General features: G+C 41.3%; 1 protein-coding gene across 2 annotated transcripts in view; it reads left to right on the plus strand.

Annotated features, from left to right (window-relative positions):
* Positions 1 to 21,962, plus strand: part of PUDP (pseudouridine 5'-phosphatase) — a 306,515-nt gene that overhangs the window by 149,951 nt on the left and 134,602 nt on the right. For both annotated transcript variants that reach the window (XM_088451538.1, XM_088451537.1), the window contains exon 3: positions 8,324 to 8,553. In XM_088451538.1, coding sequence (XP_088307664.1) covers positions 8,324 to 8,553 — 230 coding nt within the window. The remainder of the gene's footprint in view (positions 1 to 8,323; positions 8,554 to 21,962) is intronic.

The raw sequence follows: 21,962 nt of genomic DNA on the forward strand, positions 1-21,962 counted from the left end.
GGACAGCTTCAACTGCCTCTGAGGAGGCATCCACCTCCAACAGAAAAGGTCTATCCACGTCAGGTTGTCTTAGGATTGGAGCGGAGACAAATGCTTGTTTTAATAATTGAAAAGCAGATTCAGCCTCTGGAGGCCATTGATAGGGATTGCCCCCTTATGAGTCAGAGCAGATATTGGTGTTACTAAGGTGGAAAAGCCTTTGATAAAATGTCTATAATAATTGGCAAACCCCAGGTATCTTTGGATCGCCTTAAGGGAGCCAGGACGGGACCAGTCAAGAATGGCTTATACCTTTTGAGGATCTATCTTCAATCCTGAGCCGGAAATAATATACCCCAAGATAGAGATGGAAGACACATTTCTCGAGCTTACAGTACAAATGGTTCTTTTGTAAGTGAGATAGGCCCTCTTTTGCATGTTCTTGATGCTCCTCTGGAGAGGAAGAAAAAAATCTAAGTATTGTCAAGATAAACTACGACAGAGGAATACAGCAGGTCTCTGAAATCTTATTTACGAATCCTTGGAAGACCTAGGGGGAATTACATAGGCCAAATGGCATCACATAATATTCAAAATGTCCATCCCGAGTATTGAATGTGGTCTTCCATTCATCTCCAGGTCAGATTCTGATGAGGTTGTAGGCCCCTCTTAAATCTAATTTTGTAAAATTGTAGCACCCTTGATTCTGTCAAATAGTTTGGTAATAAGCGGCAAAGGGAAGCATTTTTTTACAGTAATGTCATTCAGGCCCTGGTGGTCAATACAGGGTCGTAGACCTCCATCCTTTTTGGAGACAAAGAAGAATCCCGCCCCAGCTGGAGAGATGGAAGGTCTAATAAAGCCCTTTACAAATTTTCCTGAATAAATTAAGACATCACTTTGGTCTCAGGCAGGGATAGAGGGTTTGTGCGACCCTGAGGTGGTGACTTGCCGGGAATCAGTTCCTTACAAAAGACTTCACAAAAGGAAGCATATTGGTAAGGAATTTGTGCATTTTCGGGTATATGTATTTTTCTCACAGACTTAATTCAGGGTAAACAAGATTTATGACAAGCCTCTCCCCATGACAAAATTTGCATAGAGTCCCAGTCAATCTTAGAGTTATGTCGGCATAAACATGGGTATCCCAATATAACCCCATGTGAGGCCTTGGGGATAGCTAGAAATTGTATAGACTTGGTATGAAGAGCCCCGATGTGGACTTATATAGCGAAGGTAACAAAAGATACAGTTCCGTAATGAATTCGGCTTCCATCAACCGCAGACAGGGCGATATCATGGTCAAGTGTCTTGACAGGTATCTAGAATTTCTTGACAAGTTCAGCTGTGATAAAATTCTCTGCTGCTCCTGAATTGAGGAGAGAAAGCACAGTTTTATTATCCTCCAGAGAGAGACACAGAGTAGATTCTTTCTTGGATGGAGACGGTGTCATAACTCCTAACCTGGTGTCCCCGAAGTGAGAGTTTCCCAGTCGCTGAGGGCAGGATGTTACCATATGACCATTTCCACCACAATACAAGCACAAGTTCTCTCGGCGACATCTTTGCCGCTCCTCGGGAGATAAATGGGCTCTGTTAATCTGCATAGGCTCATCACCAACAGGTTCTGGCATGGAAGTACTAGAAGCATTAGATGGGCAAAATTGATAGCGGTCTCCCTTAGATTTCTCAACTTGGGGTTCCTTATATCTCAGATCCACCTTGTTACAGAGGGAAATAACTCCATCCAGGGAAAGAGGAAGGTCTCTCGTCGCCAGATCATCCTTCATCCGGTCCGAGAGGCTGCTCCAGAAAGCCGCAATCAGAGCCTCTTTGTTCCATCCCAACTCTGAGGCTAGTGTCTGAAACTGAATGACGTACTGGCTCACGGGACGGTTGCCTTGGCGAACTCTCATAATCTCAGCGGCAGCCGAAGTTGTACTCCCTGGCTCATTCTCCTAAAGGAGGCCAGAAATTCAGGATAACTGTCCAAGATTGGGTTGGATCTTTCCCAGAAAGGAGATACCCAGTCCAGAACGGACCCAAACAGAAGGTACACAATGTAGGCCACCTTTGCCTTAGCTGAAGGAAAGTTCGCTGGTTGCAGCATCAAATGTACGTCACACTGGTTGAGGAATCTCCTGCACAGTTTCGGGTTCCCATCAATCATATTAGGCGTCAGAAGATGTAGACGAGATGTGGCAGCCGGAGCGGGAATGACCGGGGAAACTGACTGGCTAGTTGAGGTCGGCATATTCACGGTGACCAGCGAAGCCTGTAAATTATCCTGTAAAAACTAGGCTAGTTGTCGCTGTGAAGCTTCCAGCCAGCTGGCAATGCTTTGGAGAATATCTGTTCTGGGATCCTGTCCATTGGCCGAATTCATTAGGCCAGTGCAAACTGTCACAGGTGAAAGAGGACTTGGTCCTGGAGTGGAACCAGGAGAGGCTTTCAGAGCAGGTTGCTGGTACTGGAAGGGTGCAAGCAAGAGTGGTATTATTCATGAGTGGCCCACTGGCAGGTGGTGATCCAAACGCAAATATACCTGATAGGTATGCAGGGTACAGGCGACTGGTAACCGGATGAGTGGGTAGAAGCACAGACTGTTCGGATATCAGCAGAAGTCTCCCTAGGGGTGGTAGCCTGGAGTAGCACTGATGTCACACAGAGGTCTGACGAGGGTGACTGGAGTCTGGAGTGAGCAGGGTCTGAGGATAACAGCTAGGAACAGGTAACAACAAGGGATCACAGAGAACTAGTACCCAGCTTGCACTGGGATAAACATTGCACTGGCAAAGAAAGGACTGCTCAGCAGCCCTTAAAAAAGTACATGGTTGCTAGGATTCCTGATAATGTTCTGGCTGGATTGGCTGAAATGAGTCACATGATGAAATCCAAGATGGCGGCACCCTTGTCGTGCTGAAGCACTGCCTAAAGTGACCCAAACCGACACCTGTATTCAGGACTCTGTGCCTGGGTGACCCTGAGGTATGCAACGCTGACCTCCATATGCCCGCACCCCCGCCAGAGGGTACAAATAGGTAAGGCTTGCTGGCCCAGGACACACACAGCCCTGGTCGTGACAACTTCCTTGTAAAAAGTAGATAATTGTGTTGAAAGACTGCCTTTGATAAGAACTTGCAGATTGCTCACTTAAACTCTTTTGCTTTTGTTTTGGATCAAGTGTAGAATCTGCCATCCAGTTTGTAACTGTGGACATGCTTCAGAGATGTACTCTATTCCAATGTTTACACATTTAGGGTGATAATCATCAATCTGTGCATCTGCCAGAGTTGCACAGCTCATGCATCAAAATCCATTTTCGTAGTCGCTTACAGAAACTATTGTCACGCAGAGTGTTTGACATTCGGGCACAGTTTGGGGGATTTACGGGGGAGTGATGGCAAAAATGCAAGCTTGTCGCAACTATTTTTGGAGCGGGTTGCAGCCTTCTTCTAAGATCCAGCATGCAGATAACATGACTCTGGTGTCTCAGGTCATGTGGCCATTCTGCGCAATCATAGGGCTACTGAAAGTCAGATTATCGAGGTATCTGCGACTGTGGCACGTATTCAATTTGAGGCAAAAAGTCCAAACTTTTCACCTGCTGGACTTTTCAGCAGTTTTGCAGGCGGAAAAGTATTGCGAGTATGCCCGCTTATACCTGTATTAAATTTCTATGGACGCGAAAACGGGACCCGGCGAAACTGTAACAGGCAAAAAGTCCTGTCAATTTTTAGGATATCTTCCTTGAATTCCCATAAAGATGTCCTGACATGGGGCATCACTATGGGTTCCTCCGTTTTTGCCTGCTGAAGGGAAGTTGGATTTTTAAATAACCGTGGCAGGTGCATAAATGCGGTTTGAAGAAGGTGATGAAGAATAGCAATTTAGCAATTTTTTGGGGGGAAAATAACTATGGCTATCAAATTTGGGGTACATGAAAATTATTTTTAAAAATTCTTCAAAAATGCACCTGCCGCTACTACCCGCAATGAAGAAAACACCTGGCTCATATATCTATTTCACTACTTTAGGATTTTGTCCCCAATATTTTTTTTAACCCCAAAATTCAAGTTACTTTTTTGGGGTATCCCGATTTTTTTTTCTTACCTTTTTTGACACATTAATTTTAGGGGTCATTCCCAGGGGTGCAGGCAATTTTTTTTAAGCCTGCACCCCTAAACCCCAATTATGCACTTTTGTTGCCACCTATAGTGTGGAGAAAAGTTATCGCTGTTTTTTTACAAAGACTTTGTGCACCTGCGAAAAGTCTTTGAAATTGAAACAGGCAAATATGTGGTCATTGGCGATAAATTATGTTTTTGCCTCAAATTGAATATGGGTCTATGTCTTTGTATACAAACTGCAAAAGGAAACAAGAAATTTTTAAAATAGATGGCATGAGTGCTGGGAGCTCAGTTCATCATCGGCGAGAACAGAAGACTGACCTCCAATGACTTCGGCAGCACAGGAATAGGCAAGACGCCATGTTCAAGCAAGAAGACTTTGGGGACTGCAGGAGAAGACTGTTAGCTTTGTGGTGATGGCAGGCAAAAGAGCTCAAAGGAGTCTGTGGGCCCTTTCCACATACCTTTTAACCCAACAGGTAAATGGGCATTAGGCATGCACTACTAAAGTGAAAATTAGTACTAGGCCCATGCACCAAAGATAGGATTGGCACTTGGCCCACATTCAGTGGTTAGGTCAGGCACTAGCTACTTGCCCCATTAGTAAGTCAGGCGTTAGCCTTCCACATATAAGTTGCCAAACAGGTCTAAATGGCCCCCACAAACTGTGCCCATGTTTTCCCACCAAGATGGTGGAAATGCCCTATTAGAGATAAAGCAGAAGGCCATGTAATATGATAGATTTGGCCAACGGGTAAGGTGTACAGAAGATAAAGAAAAGCAAATTGTTATAGATTGCTCCCATATATTGACTTGTCTATTGAATGTGTTTGAAGTATTGTAGATTTCCAGCATTGTTGTACTATAGGCCAGAGGCAGAGACCTGTGGGAGTGTGTCATCCTATTTTCCCACAGCGCTATGTGGGCCGACAATTAGACAAGTTGAAGATAATATTAGTAATATTAGTGAGAACCCTCTGTGAGTATCTTCCTTTCTGACCCCATTATTTCTGGGCATCGGTGGGCCTTACATTCTGGTGTAAGGTAGCAGTTTCCACGAGGTGCATAAGCACATATACTGTAGGTAAAGCTTCAGAACTGAGGACGAGGAGGAGTACCTTTTAAAGTACAGTGTACCCACTGTATCAAGCAGGAACATTTCTGACACCTTGTTCTGCTGTTTCCTTTTAAATGTCCATTTGTGTTTTACTTTGTATAATTTCTCCAAATTTCCTTCTTTCCCTCCCAAAATTCCAGTGGACAATCTGTGATGCTAATTTGTATATTGGAATTAAGGATTTCCTCCACCATTCTAATTGATACTGCATCACTATGAGATGTGGTAGGGTAGTCACTGCCAAATTGGGTATTTCATTTAAGAATGCCCAAATGTTAAAAAACTGTTTGAATCATCGTCTCTGAATCTGAGTTTTTTATTTCCTGGCATTATTACTACTACTACTAGTACTAATAGCAGCACTAGTAGAAGCTAAAGCAGAGCATGTGGCACTGGAAAATTGGTCCACTGAAATTCTCACAAGGATATCTTTATATGTCTTAAGATCTGGGTATAGAAAAAAGACATGACATAGGACTTAAACCAAGAATCAAGTACGGTTTACAAAATGTAGAACATGCATGATTTTGCACACCCATGGGTCATTGTGAAGGGAATGAAAACATTGATCTACTAGGCCTATAAACCTTGTGAAATTGATTGTTTTAATCATCTCCTCCTTCAGCTTCTCTAAATGCTTTTGAGTGTCATGACACTAGAGCTTTGTTGATTCGGTTCGGGGCTCCTTGGGATATTCGTATGGGCTGGAGTGTGAATGAAGCTGAGTGGCTTAATAATGTTATTCTTCATGAAGGGTTACTAGTAGCAGTAGAAGACTGATGCTAAATACTGCATAAAGAAGAGATATTGAGGCTAGATTCAGGCCATCAAGATGGTGGAGGTAGTACTATATTGGTAAACCTGGAACAGACTGCAATAATACACTGTAGATGGGTGCACAACTGAATCAGGCTGTTGGAGATATTGGAACTGATAGCTATAGCACAATAGAAGCAGGCTGCAGGAATTTTAGAATTAGGTGACAGGGGCACAATTGAGGCAGGCTGCAGGAGAGTATCAGAATAAATTCTGGAGAGCAAAATTGGTTCAGGAATATGGAACATGCTCAAGCAGAACACTGAAGCAGGTAACTAGAACAGTTGCTGAATGCTGTGAAGCAACTGAAGCAGGTAACTGCTTGCTGAATGCTGTGAAGCAAATAATGAAGAAAGGTAACTGGAACAGAATGTAGGAATGAACAACAGAACCAGGAGCCAATGTACTGATCCACTGAGAGATATGCTGTACTGTCAATGAGCAGTCAGCAGTTGTTGGTTTAAATAGTGTTCCCTTAGAACTGATAGGCTGGCTGAATCTTATGACTGGAGTTGCTGGAGACTGGTTTGTCAGGGTGGATTATGTGATAAGGTCCAATATGGCAGCACCCATGATGCAGAACATCAGGAACGGAATGTTTACAAACGAGCGACCACAGGTCTCAGGGATGCAGTAGGCAGTCAGCTGGGACACAGATGCTAGGAAGGCAACACCACCGGACTCAGTAATGAAGACCTAGACCCCAATGTATAACAGTAACTATAATATTACCCCCCCTACCCTCTTAGCAGTGGCCACTGGACACTTGACTTGTGGTTGTGAAGGAAACTGAAGGTGCAACTTTCGGATCAATCCTGGTGCATGCACATTGACCTTGACACAAGCTCTAAACCCAGGACCTTATCCTTTCCAGTCTGAGGTATTGCAGATGACCATGACAGAATCATGACGACTAGATGCCAGAGATGATGTATGCACGGAAAATTAGAAACTACTTCATGCACAAGTGAACCTTATGAGGACACATTGCCAGAACAGAAAGCACAAGCTATTACCAGAAACCAGAAGTCGCAGTGACACAGCGTTATTAAACTGATGGTTGACGTTCCTGATATAGACATACTTTTGCATTTGCACACTGTACGGTTTGTAGACACTTTGTCATAACAGGAATTGCTAAGAACCAGAAGCTGCAATGATCTGTTTCCAATAAAATCTAATGTCACAATTCGAGGCCTTTTAAAAAATACTCATGTTTACTTATGATTTTTTTATTTCATTTTATGTATATGGGCACTATGTTTTTATATTAGATGTGTAATTGAATGCTAGAAATAAGATTAATTCTGGTACCGGTAGGTGTCATTTTTGTGTCATTTTTGTGTCATATTTGTATTGTTAAAACTTTATTGACACAATAAATACAATGTAATCCAGGAACAGGAAGTTATCATATTTCCGGTGCCAGATTGGGGCTGTGGCTAATTGACTGACTACCTGGCTAATGGTTTGGATAATTAGCTTAGGTATATATGGAGTTTTGGCTGTATAGTATCATTATCCCCCTGATGAAGTCTAGAATTGAATAGAAGGATGAAATGCATTTGGTCATATCCTGTGGGACCTTTCCACCTCTCTGACTACCATTGGGACTCAGATGAGCATTATTGGTTTTATTCTGACATATGCATGTTTTTTGGTCTTTTTTGTATTAAATAATTTTGTGAAAACACATTACAGTACATAGTACTTTTTTCATCCTCCCATTTATTTGGAGTTTTAAGTTATAAAGAACATGAGGAAAGTGGAATATTATACTGTAGCTCCTGTATTTTGATGTGCAGAAAATAAAGAAACTTTCTTGTACACTGCTCACTGGTTTGGGGTGTGGATTTATATGTCTGTTGGGAATCACTCCTTAAGTTTCCTTTGAAGAAAGTTTTCTTTGATGAGCACATTCAGGACTATTCGAGGATAAGTGAAAAGATATATTCACAGTACCTTGAATTTATTTCTATGGTACATGCATAGAGAGAGAGAGAAATTAAGGAGTTATTGGGTTATATAACCTGGACATAGTTTTACTTCAAAGTGAAAACATATAATGTTTGTGTACTGGAGCAGGTCACGGTCCAGCAAATCTTACATGTGACTTATATAGTTTTGCACGTTCACTTTAAATAACTGCCTACAACAAACCTTTATTTTTACAAAAAAGTGTCATATATTGTTATTATTTGTTATCAATTATAAAATGGACAAGCTTTATCATGTAATCTTTGCATTTCTCATTTATTTTATCTTCCCTTCTCTGTCACAGGGGTTGAAAAGTTAATCTACCATCTGAATAAGCGCAACATCCCAATAGCTGTTGCCACCAGCTCAGCCAGAGTGACATTTGAAATGAAAACAAGTAGGCACAAAGAATTCTTCAATTTATTCCATCATATTGTGCTAGGAGATGACCCAGATGTGAAAAATGGCAAACCTCAGCCTGATGCTTTTCTTGTATGTGCAAAGAGATTTAACCCCCCTCCGAGCGCCAGAAAGGTAAGTGTGAAAATCTGTATTACAGACGCCATAGTGTAGTGCTAGATGGCAAATCACACATGAAGTAGTTAAGTTACTATTTTTTATATATTTGCTCTGCAGGGCAAGGAATGTAATATGTTGCTGGTTATTATAGGTTGCTTTCAAATTTAGAAAATTAAATAGCAACGTGCATTGCTTTTAAATATTTTTAATTTGCGTAAATTAAACAAAATATCTACTTGGTTTTGATGAAATTTAATCATAGCTATTGTCTATATGTAAAATATATCACTTTAATTTAGTAAGCACCACTTCACTCACATAACTAGTCACTTACTCTCTTGTTGACATAGTGCCTGATTCAGACTCTGACGCTATGCTGCGCTCGCTCGCATTGAGCGATTTTTCTCAATCTGCGCATGCGTATGAGTCGCAATGCGCTTGCGCGAAACAGCCAGTGCGATGGGAAGTGCTCGCCCGTAGCCCGCAGTCGGGCCTCTATTTTGAGTGACAGATAGTGCTGTTTGTGGGTGGTAACAGGGGAAGGTGCTTGCAAATGGGGGTGTGGATGTGCGAACGCAGGTGGGCCCGACCGTCAGAACGGCGTTTAATGGGTGTGCATAATTGGTAAAGTAGCATCATTACACACGTGACTGGGTTTTATTTTAGCTTGAACTGCTCGCAATGTTGTGGTGGGAAAAGGCTACCACAAGCGCTGCGAGCAGCTCCGATGGCCCTCGATGTTCCCGATTAATCCTACAACTGTCGGAGATGACGTGTGTTGCGAGTGGCAAAGGGGCGTCTTTATACAGGTGCGAGCGCATAGTGTGGCCGCTCGCTATTACTTAGTGGGCAGCTTTACGCGATGCAGTGCGAGCACATGATTTAAATAGCCGGCCCCTTTTAGCCAGCAAGCGGCCGCAGATAGCGTCCTGGTCTGAATCAGGCCCTTAGTTAATATTTATAAGAGGGATGAAATAGCCACTAATACCATTCTATAAATTGTGTTTTTGCTTTAAAGCGCTCGGTAATGTTCAGATGCATTATCTTTGCCTTGGAACTTGAATATCAGTTTATTTATGTCAGTCTTACAATTCCAACTCATTGCTAAACAGACATGCAAAGGTTATTCCCAAAGTCAAGCTGTCGGATTTAATAAAGCCATTACACTACTTTTAAGTACAATTGTGAAAGTTTCTGCAGTGGGAATCATACCATAAATGCCTTATAGGCCGCCTATTTTGTGTAGGTTAGTGCATTTCTTTGAAACAAAGCAGCTGTACTTAATTTCTTGTTAAACAAGCTTCAGGCAGCCCAGCATTTGTTATGAGTCAAACTGTAGAGTAAACAAAAAGTTGCAATTGATAGGGGAGCTCACTTTAAAATTGATAATTAACGCTTAATTTTCTTTTATACATTTGAAAGATTTTTTTTTTTTTATGTTAGAGCTTTCACACTTCCATGGAAATTAGAGATTTGAGTGGCTTAATTATCTAAAGGAAAAAAGACTATTACCAGTGAAATCAATGTTTCTAATAGTGCTAGAGATGTTTTTTTTTTCTTTTCAGTATGCCCTGTATACTAGAGCAGTAGTGGAGAACTGGGGATCCTAGTATGTTAAGAATTGTGAAATTTTGACTTTGGCAGTTGTGTGACGTTAAGTTGCCTCAATGAATAGTAATAAGTCGATGCATATTTTTTTCTATGCCACAATGAGTGGACAATAAATAATATTTTCTCTGTATGTCATTTTTGCTTTTCCTGATGTTTTTTGTTCTCTTTTATACACCCCAGCACATTGCTGGCAGGGTGATGTAGTTTCATTTGAATGTCCTGTTCCTATTGTAAAATAAACTACCTACTTGGTTCAATAAGTTGGCTGGAGCCTTTCCAAAAATGTGGTACAAACAATAATACCAGAATTGTAGTACAGTGCAGCAGAGTTTATGGAAAAGGCCTTTACAATTTTGTTTTACATTTTAACTCCAATGATGCTCTTTTATGTTATGTAAGAACAATGTTAGTTAATATTATATGTACATATATATATGGCAATTTGTGTTTATTTTATTAATTTAATAAACATAGTTTATTTTATTTTGTCTGTTTCAATGTAACCTATGCTTTAAAGGACCATTTACTTACTATACGGAAGCGTGATTATTTGTAGGATTACTGGGCTTACCTTCTACAACTGTTGTGATGGAGAAGCTTTCTTTTGGCTCCCACAAACCTTAATTATGGCACTTGCATCACGGTCTTGCTCACTTTGAGGAAGATGAGTTTTCTAGGCAGAATTGCCTATTTTATTGGGATCCCAGAAAGTCTGGACATTTCAGGAGAGTAGACAGCTCTGCTTTAACTTATGTGACTGCAATAGTCCATTGCACATAATTGTTAAAAGTATTGTGTATTTTGTTGTTTGTTTTAAACAGATTTGTCTTGGTGACACATTTGAGAAATTGTACTGCATTAAACTGGAAAGAGAAATCTATCCAAGACTATAGCTTATCATTTGTGCAACCTTTAATGTTCACAAAATGTTTCTCTTTGGAGCAGTTACAAAACTTGAATAACTAACAATTTACATGTTGACATTGACATATTCTGATCTATATATCTCTTTTGACAACACTGGGTAGGGATTTTTGAGAATAAAAATTGCTTTCTCGTGCTTAATATAAAAATAGAATTTTTACCAATTTGAAAAGTTAATTTGCAAATTAGTGTTAACAAATAAGTATACATATGTAAGCATTTGTTGTATCTGCATCAAGTGTTTTTAAAGTTATAATAAAAAGGGCTTACATTTGCCATATCCACCTCTGTTCACCAATCAAAACTTTTGAAATTGGTAAACAGCCATGAGTACAATGAAGTGTTTTTACTTTGCTCAAACAATGTTGCTGCACTTTCTCAACATATCACTGCTTATGATGCTGCTAGCCTGAATTTTTCTTACAATTTATTACTTAACCCAGTGTTTTCCAATTCTCAGCGACCCCTAATAGTGCATGTTTTACAAATCTCCTCAGCATTTACATAATTAGCTCCACCTTTTAAAATGTCAGCCAGTAATGAATACACATATGCACCAACAAGGAGATCTGTAAAAAGGGGCCCATACACTACCAATGAATCGCCACGATGTTGAGATCCTGCAACCCGGCATTGCAGGATCGGTGAAATCCAACATGATGGATTTCACCGATTTGCCGACCACGATCAAAATATGATCGTGATTGGCACATCTGTGAAATTTATCATGGAAAATTTCACCGATCCGCCGGCAAAACGCGGAACATCGATGGCCGCCGGTCAGCATTTTCGACTTGCAGATTGGCCTTTCCGATCCCATAGCAAGATCCCACGATCCATCGGTAGGTGTATGGGGCCCAAAACATGTACTGTTAGGGGTCTTCAAAGACTGGAGTTGGGAAACCCTGACTTAACCTGTTCAGTATCAAAACACCTGTGTACAACATTTCTTGAGTTACCTGTTAGACCCTGAAGGCTACTGCTATTTTAAATTCTGGTATGTATTCTGCCCATGTAATTTAAGTATTGTAAAATAAAAGTGCATTGTTAATTTTTGTAGTTTTATGCTGTTCGAATAAAGAAGAATGTGATGTCTGTAATAATTTAGATGAGAACCCCACGGGTGCAAAGGCAAAGATATAAGGAGTAAATTAAAGAGTAATTTGTTTGGACTCATGTGCTTTTTTGAAGTGTGTCAAGTTACTTAATCCTAGCCAATTAAATAAAAAATTGGTATTTGAGGCTTATAAGTGTTTGATAATTGCTAAAGGCTCTATTATATATGGAACTAGTGCAACTCCCTACTGCTGCTCCTCTCTGTGACACCTTCCATCTAGTCTAGACCCCTGACTGTCTATGATTCTGCTAAGCCTTGATGATTGCCTAGTAATTAAGCAGCTGTGGCTGCACCTTTATTTGACTGACTTAAATCTGCTCCACAGTGTGCTCCCTGCCAGATCATGAAGTCAAAACTTTTGTGTCAAAACTCCTTGGGTCAGCTTCCTGGCTGCCTTCTGATCCTGCTCCTAGGACTTATGGTCTCGGTGTCTTTATATCCCAGCTTTCTATGATTTGCTTTTCCAACTGCATCCTGCAATCTCACCTTCCTGGTTGGACCACTACTGTTGCAAAATACAGTGCATCCGGAAAGTATTCACAGCACTTCACTTTTTCCACATTTTGCTATGTTACAGCCTTATTCCAAAATGGAATAAATTAATTTTGTCCTCCAAATTCTACACACAATACCCCATAATGACAGTGTGTGAAAAGTTTTTTTTTGAGATTTTTGCAAATTTAATAATAAAAAAAACCTAAGAAATCACATGTACACAAGTATTCACAGTCTTTGCCATGAAACTCAAAATTGAGCTGATCATCCTTGAGATGTTCCTGCAGCTTGGAGTCAACATGTGGTAAATTCAGTTGTTTGGACATGATTTTGAAAGGCATGCACCTGTCTATATAAGGTCCCACGCATAAGGGGCACTACTAAGAACATTACTGGGGGCTCTGCATAAAGGGGCACTACTAAGGACATTACTGGGGGCTCTGCATAAAGGGGCATTACTGGGGCTCTGCATAAGGGGCACTACTAAGGACATTACTGAGGGCACAACATAAGGGGCATTACTGGGGCACTGCATACTGGGCACTACTAGGGCACTACACTGGGTCTGGAGGAGTGGGGCTGAGAGATGCACACTGGGACTGGGGGTGTGGAGCTGGGAGACGCACACTGGGTCTGGGGGAATGAGTGAGAGACATACACTGGGTCTCGGAGAATGAGGCAGAGACATACTGGGGCTAGGGAATGTGTCTTACTGCTGTTTGTTAGATACTGAAAGAGGACCATAACCTCTTTAAGTAAGTCCTAAAGGTATTCTGTTTCGTTGTTAAATGGGGCCCTATATTGTCTCTGTTTCTGAGAAATATCGACCATTCTATTTTCCTCTTATAATGTTTTATTTAAATGTATGTATTGAAACTAACATCCCTATTTGAGCCATCGATTAGGACACGCTCTCGTGGTCGGTCTGCTCGCTAGAACTCGCAATCACTATTTAAGGATAAGCCATTGTTTATGGGCCAGCACCCTGGACTTGCCCCCCAGGCTAAAAGTTGCCAGCCAGCCCCAGCTGGTAGCCATGCCCCTTCTGTGTGACATCATGGAGTCATGCGCTTAGGCCGTGAGGCCGGCACAGGGCGCTCTGAAGCCTTGTTACGGCACTGCTTCCTATATTAATCATTAGTGCCCTTTCTAATTTTTTAGATGTACCAGAGTCTAGTAGGCTTAGGACCTGATTCAGATCCGGTCGCTACAAGCGCTCGCTCGCACAGCGGACGATTTTTGCAAACTGCGCATGCATTATATTCACAGTGCGCGTGCGTGAACCGCTCATTGTGATCAGATTTTGCTTGCTCGTAGTGGAAAGACTGGAAGCTAGTTTGAGTGACAGAATGTGCCGTTTGTGGGTGGTAACAGGGAAAGGTGCCTGTAAATGGGGGAGTGGCGGTGAGGACGCAGGCATGCCTGACCGTCAAATCGGCGTTTAATTGGTGTCCATAATTACAAAGATGCGGCATTGTACATGTCACCTAGCTTGATTTTTGACTGAAGTACTCGCAGAACTTACGGGAGCCTAGGGCTACCCTATGCCTTGTGAGGGCTTTCAATGGCTCTCGATGTTACCGATTGTCTTATACACTACCTGGAGATGACGTGTGCTGCGAGAGTAGAGGGGGCGGTATTATACTAGCTTGCAATCGCTTTGTCGCCGCTCGCAAAGACATAAATGGCGTCCTTGAGCCGTGCATTGCGATCAGGGATTTTACATAGCCGGCCCCTTTTTGCATGCCAGTGAGCGCTTCTAGCGACCGGGTCTGAATCAGCTCGTTAGTGTTTGCTGCACCTGTAATCTTCATTGCCTAAGACCTGATTTAAATATTTATACAATCAAACTAGCAGAATTTTGCTCATAACCATATACATTCCACCCTTAGGAAAAGTTTGTCCAGTTCATTTTGGAAAATGCATTAATTGAAAAGATCCTTAAGTTCACTATGATGAACAGGCTTCAGTTTCATGAGCTGTAACAGACTTGTGCTAAGTAGTCTGGATAAGAATAAATGAGGTCAAGTTATATCCTACCTACCAAATCACCAGAACATCCAGCCAAAGATTTGTAAAGTGTAGACTTGTAAACCGACATTTAATCAATCCACAATTTAATGAGGTAACATATAACCGTTCTATTTAACAAGATATATAAACATCACAGCAAACAGCCGTTTACATTTACATCTGGAGTTTCTATGTCTGTCCATAAATAATTTTAGGACTTATTCACATTAACAAAGATTTAAAGGCACACTAAGGGGTAAATTTACTGAAGTGAGAGTTTTTAGAAGTGAAGATGTTGCCCATATCAAGTAATCAGATTCTAGCTATTATCTTCTATAAGGTGCTAGTTATACGTTAAGTAGAATCTGATTGGTTGCTATGGGCAAAATCTCCACTTCTAAAAACTCTCACTTTAGTAAATTTACCCCTAAGTATATTTAAGTTTAGTTTTTCTTTTCTAGATAAACCATAAAAGATAAATGTATCATTATAAGTGTTTCACTGTTAGCTAGCTTATACCAAGATGTTATTTATTCTAATCGATGAAGCCTTCATACGTGTAAGTAATATCAGCGCACCTAAAACACTGCTGCTATAAAGGCAATACTGTAGGCAGTACTCTAAATCACCTTACAAATGTACATACAAGTACTGCTCTTACAGCGCTGTGTAGACCTTTCTTTTACTCCATGATGTAGGATTATCTTGGACAAAAGAGAGAAAATACATAGTAGTGCAATAGCATACATATAAACACCTAATGTGCTGAAGTGACAAAAAAGGGTCCTGTTCCATTAGATACAATAACACAGCCCAACAAAAAAACTAAATTTTTAATATATGTGAATTTTAGGGTTGCTGAATTAAAAAATTAAAGTGTTTTTTTTTTTCTCCAATTGGCTCTAGTTCTTGAGATAATAGATATATACAAGTAATATTGACTTTAGCCATAACGCATGCATATTGAAATCTATTGGAACATTCTGGAAGGTTAGACAAGAGAATTCTAGATGTTCCCTCTGCGATTATTCAAGAATATTTCCCCTATGTATATAAGTGAATGGACACCCAACCAGCAGTTAGTTGAAAGTTGTCTATTGCGTTTTTCTTGTTTCTCGTTCATGTAATAGAGCCAATCTAGCAAAACCGATTTCTATTCGGAATCAGCACTACAAAGTTACCCCAAAATCACTCTAATATGATTGGCAATAAAATGAGTGTTGATCGGTGTAATATGAGATTCCGTCACCAGTATATTTCATCTCAATAAATCCCAGATGGCACACCAAATGCACACGTGTAGAATAAATACCCTTGCTTAAATATGTTTGTAGTGAGCCTTTATATACAGTATATACCACAGTTATATACACTATATACCACAGTTTTTTCTTTCATGTGGTGTTCTGCATCATCTAAATATATTTCTATTATTTAAAAAAGAAAGAAAGAAGACTCTTTTGCGGGACACCTTTACATTTTACACGTTAATATAAAGATAAAATCTAACTTTTTAATATGCGTATATTAAAAATAAAAATGGGAATAAATGGGTGAATATTGCTGGCTGTCATTTAAAATAAAGAAAATTATATACTTTTCTGTTTGGGCTAAAAAAATTAGAGGCAAAAAATATATCTCTGTACCCTAATATCTTGAGTATAATCACATCAATTGTATTGTGTTGGTACAGAGAGTATTATGTTTCTACAGAGATTTTTGTAGGCACAGAATAAAGATAAAAGGTATACACATATTTCCTGTGTTACAAAACACACTTTTGTCTCAAGGCTCTAAACAGTTGCAATAAAACCTCATATGTAGCATTAAACAAAGAAAATAATAATATCAGCACCAGATTATTCCAAAAAATATAATGTTCAAATTTAAGGTTTATAGGCAATTCTATAAACTTCACAAATGGAATAACCACCTGTGTGAGTATGCTGTATCTATCTATAATAGGAACACTCACCTACTCACACAGGTGGTTTTTCTATGAATGCTACAGTTAGAGTTTTAGATAATTGAAACAAAAAAATGTGAGGCTTGCAACGCAGGAAATATGTATATACTTTATCTTTTTACTTTTTATCGGTACCAGTACCAACACCAATAAAATGTATGTGATTATTCCCAAAATATCAGAGTACTGAGATTAATTATTGGCCTCTAAATGCAGATTTAAAAAAAATAAAAATGCAATTTAATACTGAGAAATGTGAGTCCCTTAGGGGAAAAAAAAATGAACTGGCTTTAATTACAACGGAATTAGGGCCTGATTCAGTAGTGAATACAATTGCGCCATTTGCGATTATGGATGCACAGAGCAATCCATCACAAAGTGAGTGACAGGTTGTCAGTGTTTGGGGGTGGTGAAAGGTGTGGTCAGAAAACCGCAGTCGTGTCTGTACATTTGAATGCCGTTTCATGGGCGTTCATAAATTAGCCACTGCGATTGCATATGTAGCATGACTTGCAGTGTCTGTTGCTGGTCAGACCTGTTGTAAGTGCTGCTTGACTGCCTGATGGTGACAATGTTTACACAGAGAGCGACATTGGATGGACATGAGAAAGCAGTAGTGGGTGTCTATATGCCGGCTGAGCTATGGCAGACATTAGCATATTTTCACAGCTGCATTCCATGAAAAACCGCAGCTGCAGATGAAGCACAGCGGAACTTGGCATTAAAGAAGGTCGTGATTGCTGCATCATAGCACTACGTTTACAAATTCAGACTCATTCCCACGCAGAAGTATAAGTATTGCATATCAAATTAATTAGTGGAGTCTTGTTAAGTGGCATGGCTGCATTGCATTGGTACTAAGATTTCCATTCAAATGAAAAAAACACTTGGCACAAGCCAAATCACACAGGACCTGGCGCCGCAAGAAGGGCTGTATGGCGGGGCTGCAGCAATAGTGTATGAGGACACATAAGTACTTTATTATATAGACTCTTGGGAGCACCACCAACACATATAATCTATGAAGGATTCTTTCATCTATTTACAAAGATTTGTTGGTTCTACTTCATGTACTCAGGGCCGCAACTAGGGGGGGGGGGGGGGGCTAGAGGTGCACGTGCACCGGGTGCCAGAATGCAGGGGGTGAAAAAGGGATGACTCACGGTGGCTAGGAGGCTGGAGAGTCAGAAAACGGCCATCCAAAAATGGCCGCCGCAAAGGAGGAGACAGATGCTAGAGGTCCTTACTCGACCTCTAGTGTCTGTTATGCCAGCGCAAGTGCGGGGAAAAGATGCTGAAAGCTGCATCCTCTCCTGTGAAAACCCCTGGCAATGAGCATAAACCCCATGGCAACGAGCATGTAACCCCTGGCAATGAGCATAAACCCCATAGCAACGAGCATGAATCCCCCTGGCAATGAACATGAAACCCCCTGGCAATGAGCATAAAACCCCTGAAAACGAGCCTGTAATTTTAAAGTAATTAGAAGCCTTACTGTGGGGCATAAAATGGTGTCGGGCAAATATGTAAGTGGCACTTTGGTAATAGGCATTACAGTGTGTGGCATAATGTGTAATGGGCATTATGGTGTGTGGAATAATGTATGTCACTATACCAGGGACGTCTGACTAGTGCACTTCCTTATGGAGGAGCAAGGACAAATCCAGGTACGGGAAGGGAGGGGGTGCAAAATTGCTGCCTTGCACCGGGTGACAGGTATCCTAGTTTCGGCCCTGATGTACTACCCATATTGGCACAACTGTTTTGTTCATGCAAATTAACACATGACCCAGTGGCGTAACTATAAATTTTTCTCCCCCCTGCCAAAAAAAATTCTGACCCCCCCCCCCATATGGGCCATTTATATGCAATTTGGCCCCCAGTGCAAAAGTTAAAAATGTGCTCCCACCTCCCCTAGACAACTTACAGTATTTTTCCTCCTTGTAGTATTGCCCCTTACACATTATGCCACACACTGTATTGCCTAATACCAAAGTACCACTTACATATTTGCCCCCTGACACCATTTTATGCCCCACAGTAAGGCTTCTAATTACTTTTACATTACCTGCTTGTCAGGGGTCTCATGCTCGTTGTCCGGGGTTTTATGCTCATTACCAGGGGTTTCATGCTAGATGCACGGGGTCTCTGGGTTTCATGCTTGTTGTCAGGTGTTCCATACCCGTTGCCAGGGGCTCCATGCCTATTGCCAGGGGTTTTGCGCTCGGTGCCAGGGGTATAATAAATATATTTATATATATATATATATATTTGGGAGTGTATGTAAATGGGGGCGCCGGTGCTACTTTGAATTCACAGAGCATCCCTGCTAGTCACAGAGCACTGCTACAGGGCATCCCTTCCAGTCACAGGGTATCCCTTCTAATTCACAGCATGTCCCTGCTAGTCACAGGGCATCCATCCCAGTCGTATAAAGCATCCTATACTGCCAGCATCCCTCACACTGCATTTATATGTACAGTACACCATGTATCACAGAGCACCAATCATCATCACCATAACGAGCATCCTGCACAGATCATCCCTCCTGTACACAGACAGAGAACAAAAGCAGAGCATTGCCCCAGTACACAAAGATAGAGCATTGCAGCCAGCACACAGCAGCATCTGGTACACATCCAGCATCCTGAGTGGCCTGGGAGTGGGGGGCATCAGGTTGTGGCTACTGCAGACCCATCGGCTCCTCCCACTGGTGTCTGACAGCCTCGTGGAAACTGAGAGAGAAAGTACCTGCACCCATCACCCACTGCGGAAGCCGGAATAGCCCAGCTCCGGCAGTGGGCGCAAGGCAAGCAGCCGCTGAGAGTCTATCTGACTCTCATCGGCTGCTAAAACAAACACACAGCTGCTGGCGCCGGCGGCTGTGTGTTTGTTATACTAGTAGTGTAGTGCGGACTGCACTTATGTGCGGTCCACACTACCGCACTGCCTGGGTGACTACCAGATGCTAGAGGTCCAATAGGACCTCTAGCATATGTCTCCTCCTAGGCGGCGGCCATTTTGGGAGGGCCGTTTTCAGCAGATTTCATGCGGATGGCTAGTCCGCATGGAATCTGCAGCCACCGCGCCCCACAAGCCTCTGCGCCCCCAAGCCACCGCAGGGTCTGCAGGGGCTGTAGTTATGCCACTGACATGACCTGATAATCAACACATTGAATCTGAAATGGGATAAAACCCATTTTGCTTTCTATAAATATATTTAATCCCAGGCAGCATGGAGGAAAGAATAGAAAAAATCCAGTGCAACATTGCATAAAAAAGGATACTTATAATCTACAGTGTAGTAATTTGCAGTTACAAAAAACATAAATTGACAGCATATAACAAATAATGACAATTCTGAAATACAGATATATGGATGGCCTACCAGAGTGCTATGAAAAAAAGTACATCAAACACAGCTTGGATCACTCCAGGTCGTCACCATGAGATGTATAGACTGTCCCTTTTGATTAAAGTTCTCCAATGGTGACAGTATTAGTTAAGATCCTCTCCTCACTCTGCTTAACATGTTTCGGTATGGATACCTTTTTCAAAACCCAGTGTGAGAAGGAATTATGGGGCTTTTCTATTTATCTTCTAACTTCAAGTTTTAATTGCTTAACATTATCACATGTACCACTTAAAATGTTTTTTAACTAAGGTAATGTAAATAATATAAACATGGCTTAGCCAGAACTTATTTTTTGTTTTCCATCTGGAAAAATGTGCTCCACCACAAACCGTGCCACCAGAGGTTGCTGTTTGTATTCATCTGGAAAACCATGTGTTCTACCACAAAAATGCCATCTCTTGATATTCCTGTTTATATTTTACAGTAAGTCAGTTTCAAAGTACGTGAACAATACTGCATAACTTCCAAATAGATAGATGATGTATAAAATATAGTATTACAAGATAAGTAGAATTTAATGTGTTTTTATAAGTGTTATTTACTTTCTTTACTGAAAAACCTAGGGTGACATTTTAATTAAAAATTATGGTCCAGCTTGCTGTAAATAATGTTACATGTAATGAGTGATTAAAAGTATTAGACACTGTTTCAATTAAAATTTCTTCTTCTCTGTATAGTTGATATAAATGCCATATTTTTACTTTAGTACAACACTAAATATGATCATGTTGGTATATTTATTTAAATGAAATACCATGAGATTCAATGGTGTTTAATATTTATAAAATATATGTTCTTGTAACTAACATTACACACATGTAACTAACATTACACAGAGAGAATAGAATACAGGAAAATTTTATCTCTGTATAGTATAATGAGAATAAACTCAATTCTACTTGGTAAATCAGAGAAATAATATTTCTCGCACATGTTTTAAAAGTTAGGACTACATGCCATGAATGATTAAAAAACCTGACTATTAAAATTTGTTTTTTTTATATATATTTGTTATCTAAGGTATGGCAACTTTCCCCTTTACAACAACAATAGTCCTACTTAAGACTATGGGCCTGATTCAGAGATGGACGCTCTGAAAGAGCGCTCGCTCGGAATCAGGGCATTTTTTTTTTATTTTGTTTGGCCTCCTGGCCGCTCGCATAGCTGTGGGTGACCACCCACGGCTATTTCGAGTGGCCAGGTTGATGGTTGCGATGGTCAAGACCATCGGGCTTGCGACGAGACCCTTGTGGTAGGGTCTCGTGGCCGCAAGCCCCAGAGAGCTTCTGGCTCTAATAGAGCCGGAAGCTCTCCCACTGATATCACTGGTGATGTCAGTGGGGCCGCCCCCAAACGGCAGGCATTCCTTCGGGAACGCCTCCGTATGGCCAGCCACCCCCCATGCCCGCCTGCCAAATGGGGCTTGCTGTCAATCACCATCGACAGCTCGCCCCATTGGTTCGAGACCTGGAGCGATGGAGCACCCGTCGCTAGCCGGGTCTCGCGCATGCACACAATGGAGCCGGTTCCGTTGTGCACATGTCCAGTGGGCAAACATCGACCCGGTTGCGAGCGCTCAGCGCCCATATTATGTGATTTTAGTTGTTTATATAATTTATTGATAAAGATACAGGGCCTGATTCAGAGCCGCTCGCAAACAGGGTGGCCGCCTTTTTTTTTTTAAACTGGCCTCCTGGTCGCTCGCATAGCTGTGGGTGACCACCCACAGCTTTTGCGAGCGGCCAGGTGATGGTCATGATGGTTGCGACCATCAGGCTTGCGACGAGACCCTTGTGGTAGGGTCTCGTTCCTGCAAGCCCCAGTGAGCTGTTGGCTCTAATAGAGCTGGAAGCTCACCACTGACATCACTCGTGATGTCAGTG

This window comes from Taudactylus pleione, unplaced genomic scaffold (genome assembly GCF_031769625.1).
Source record: "Taudactylus pleione unplaced genomic scaffold, aTauple2 ptg000026l, whole genome shotgun sequence".
In the NCBI taxonomy this organism is placed as follows: domain Eukaryota; kingdom Metazoa; phylum Chordata; class Amphibia; order Anura; family Myobatrachidae; genus Taudactylus; species Taudactylus pleione.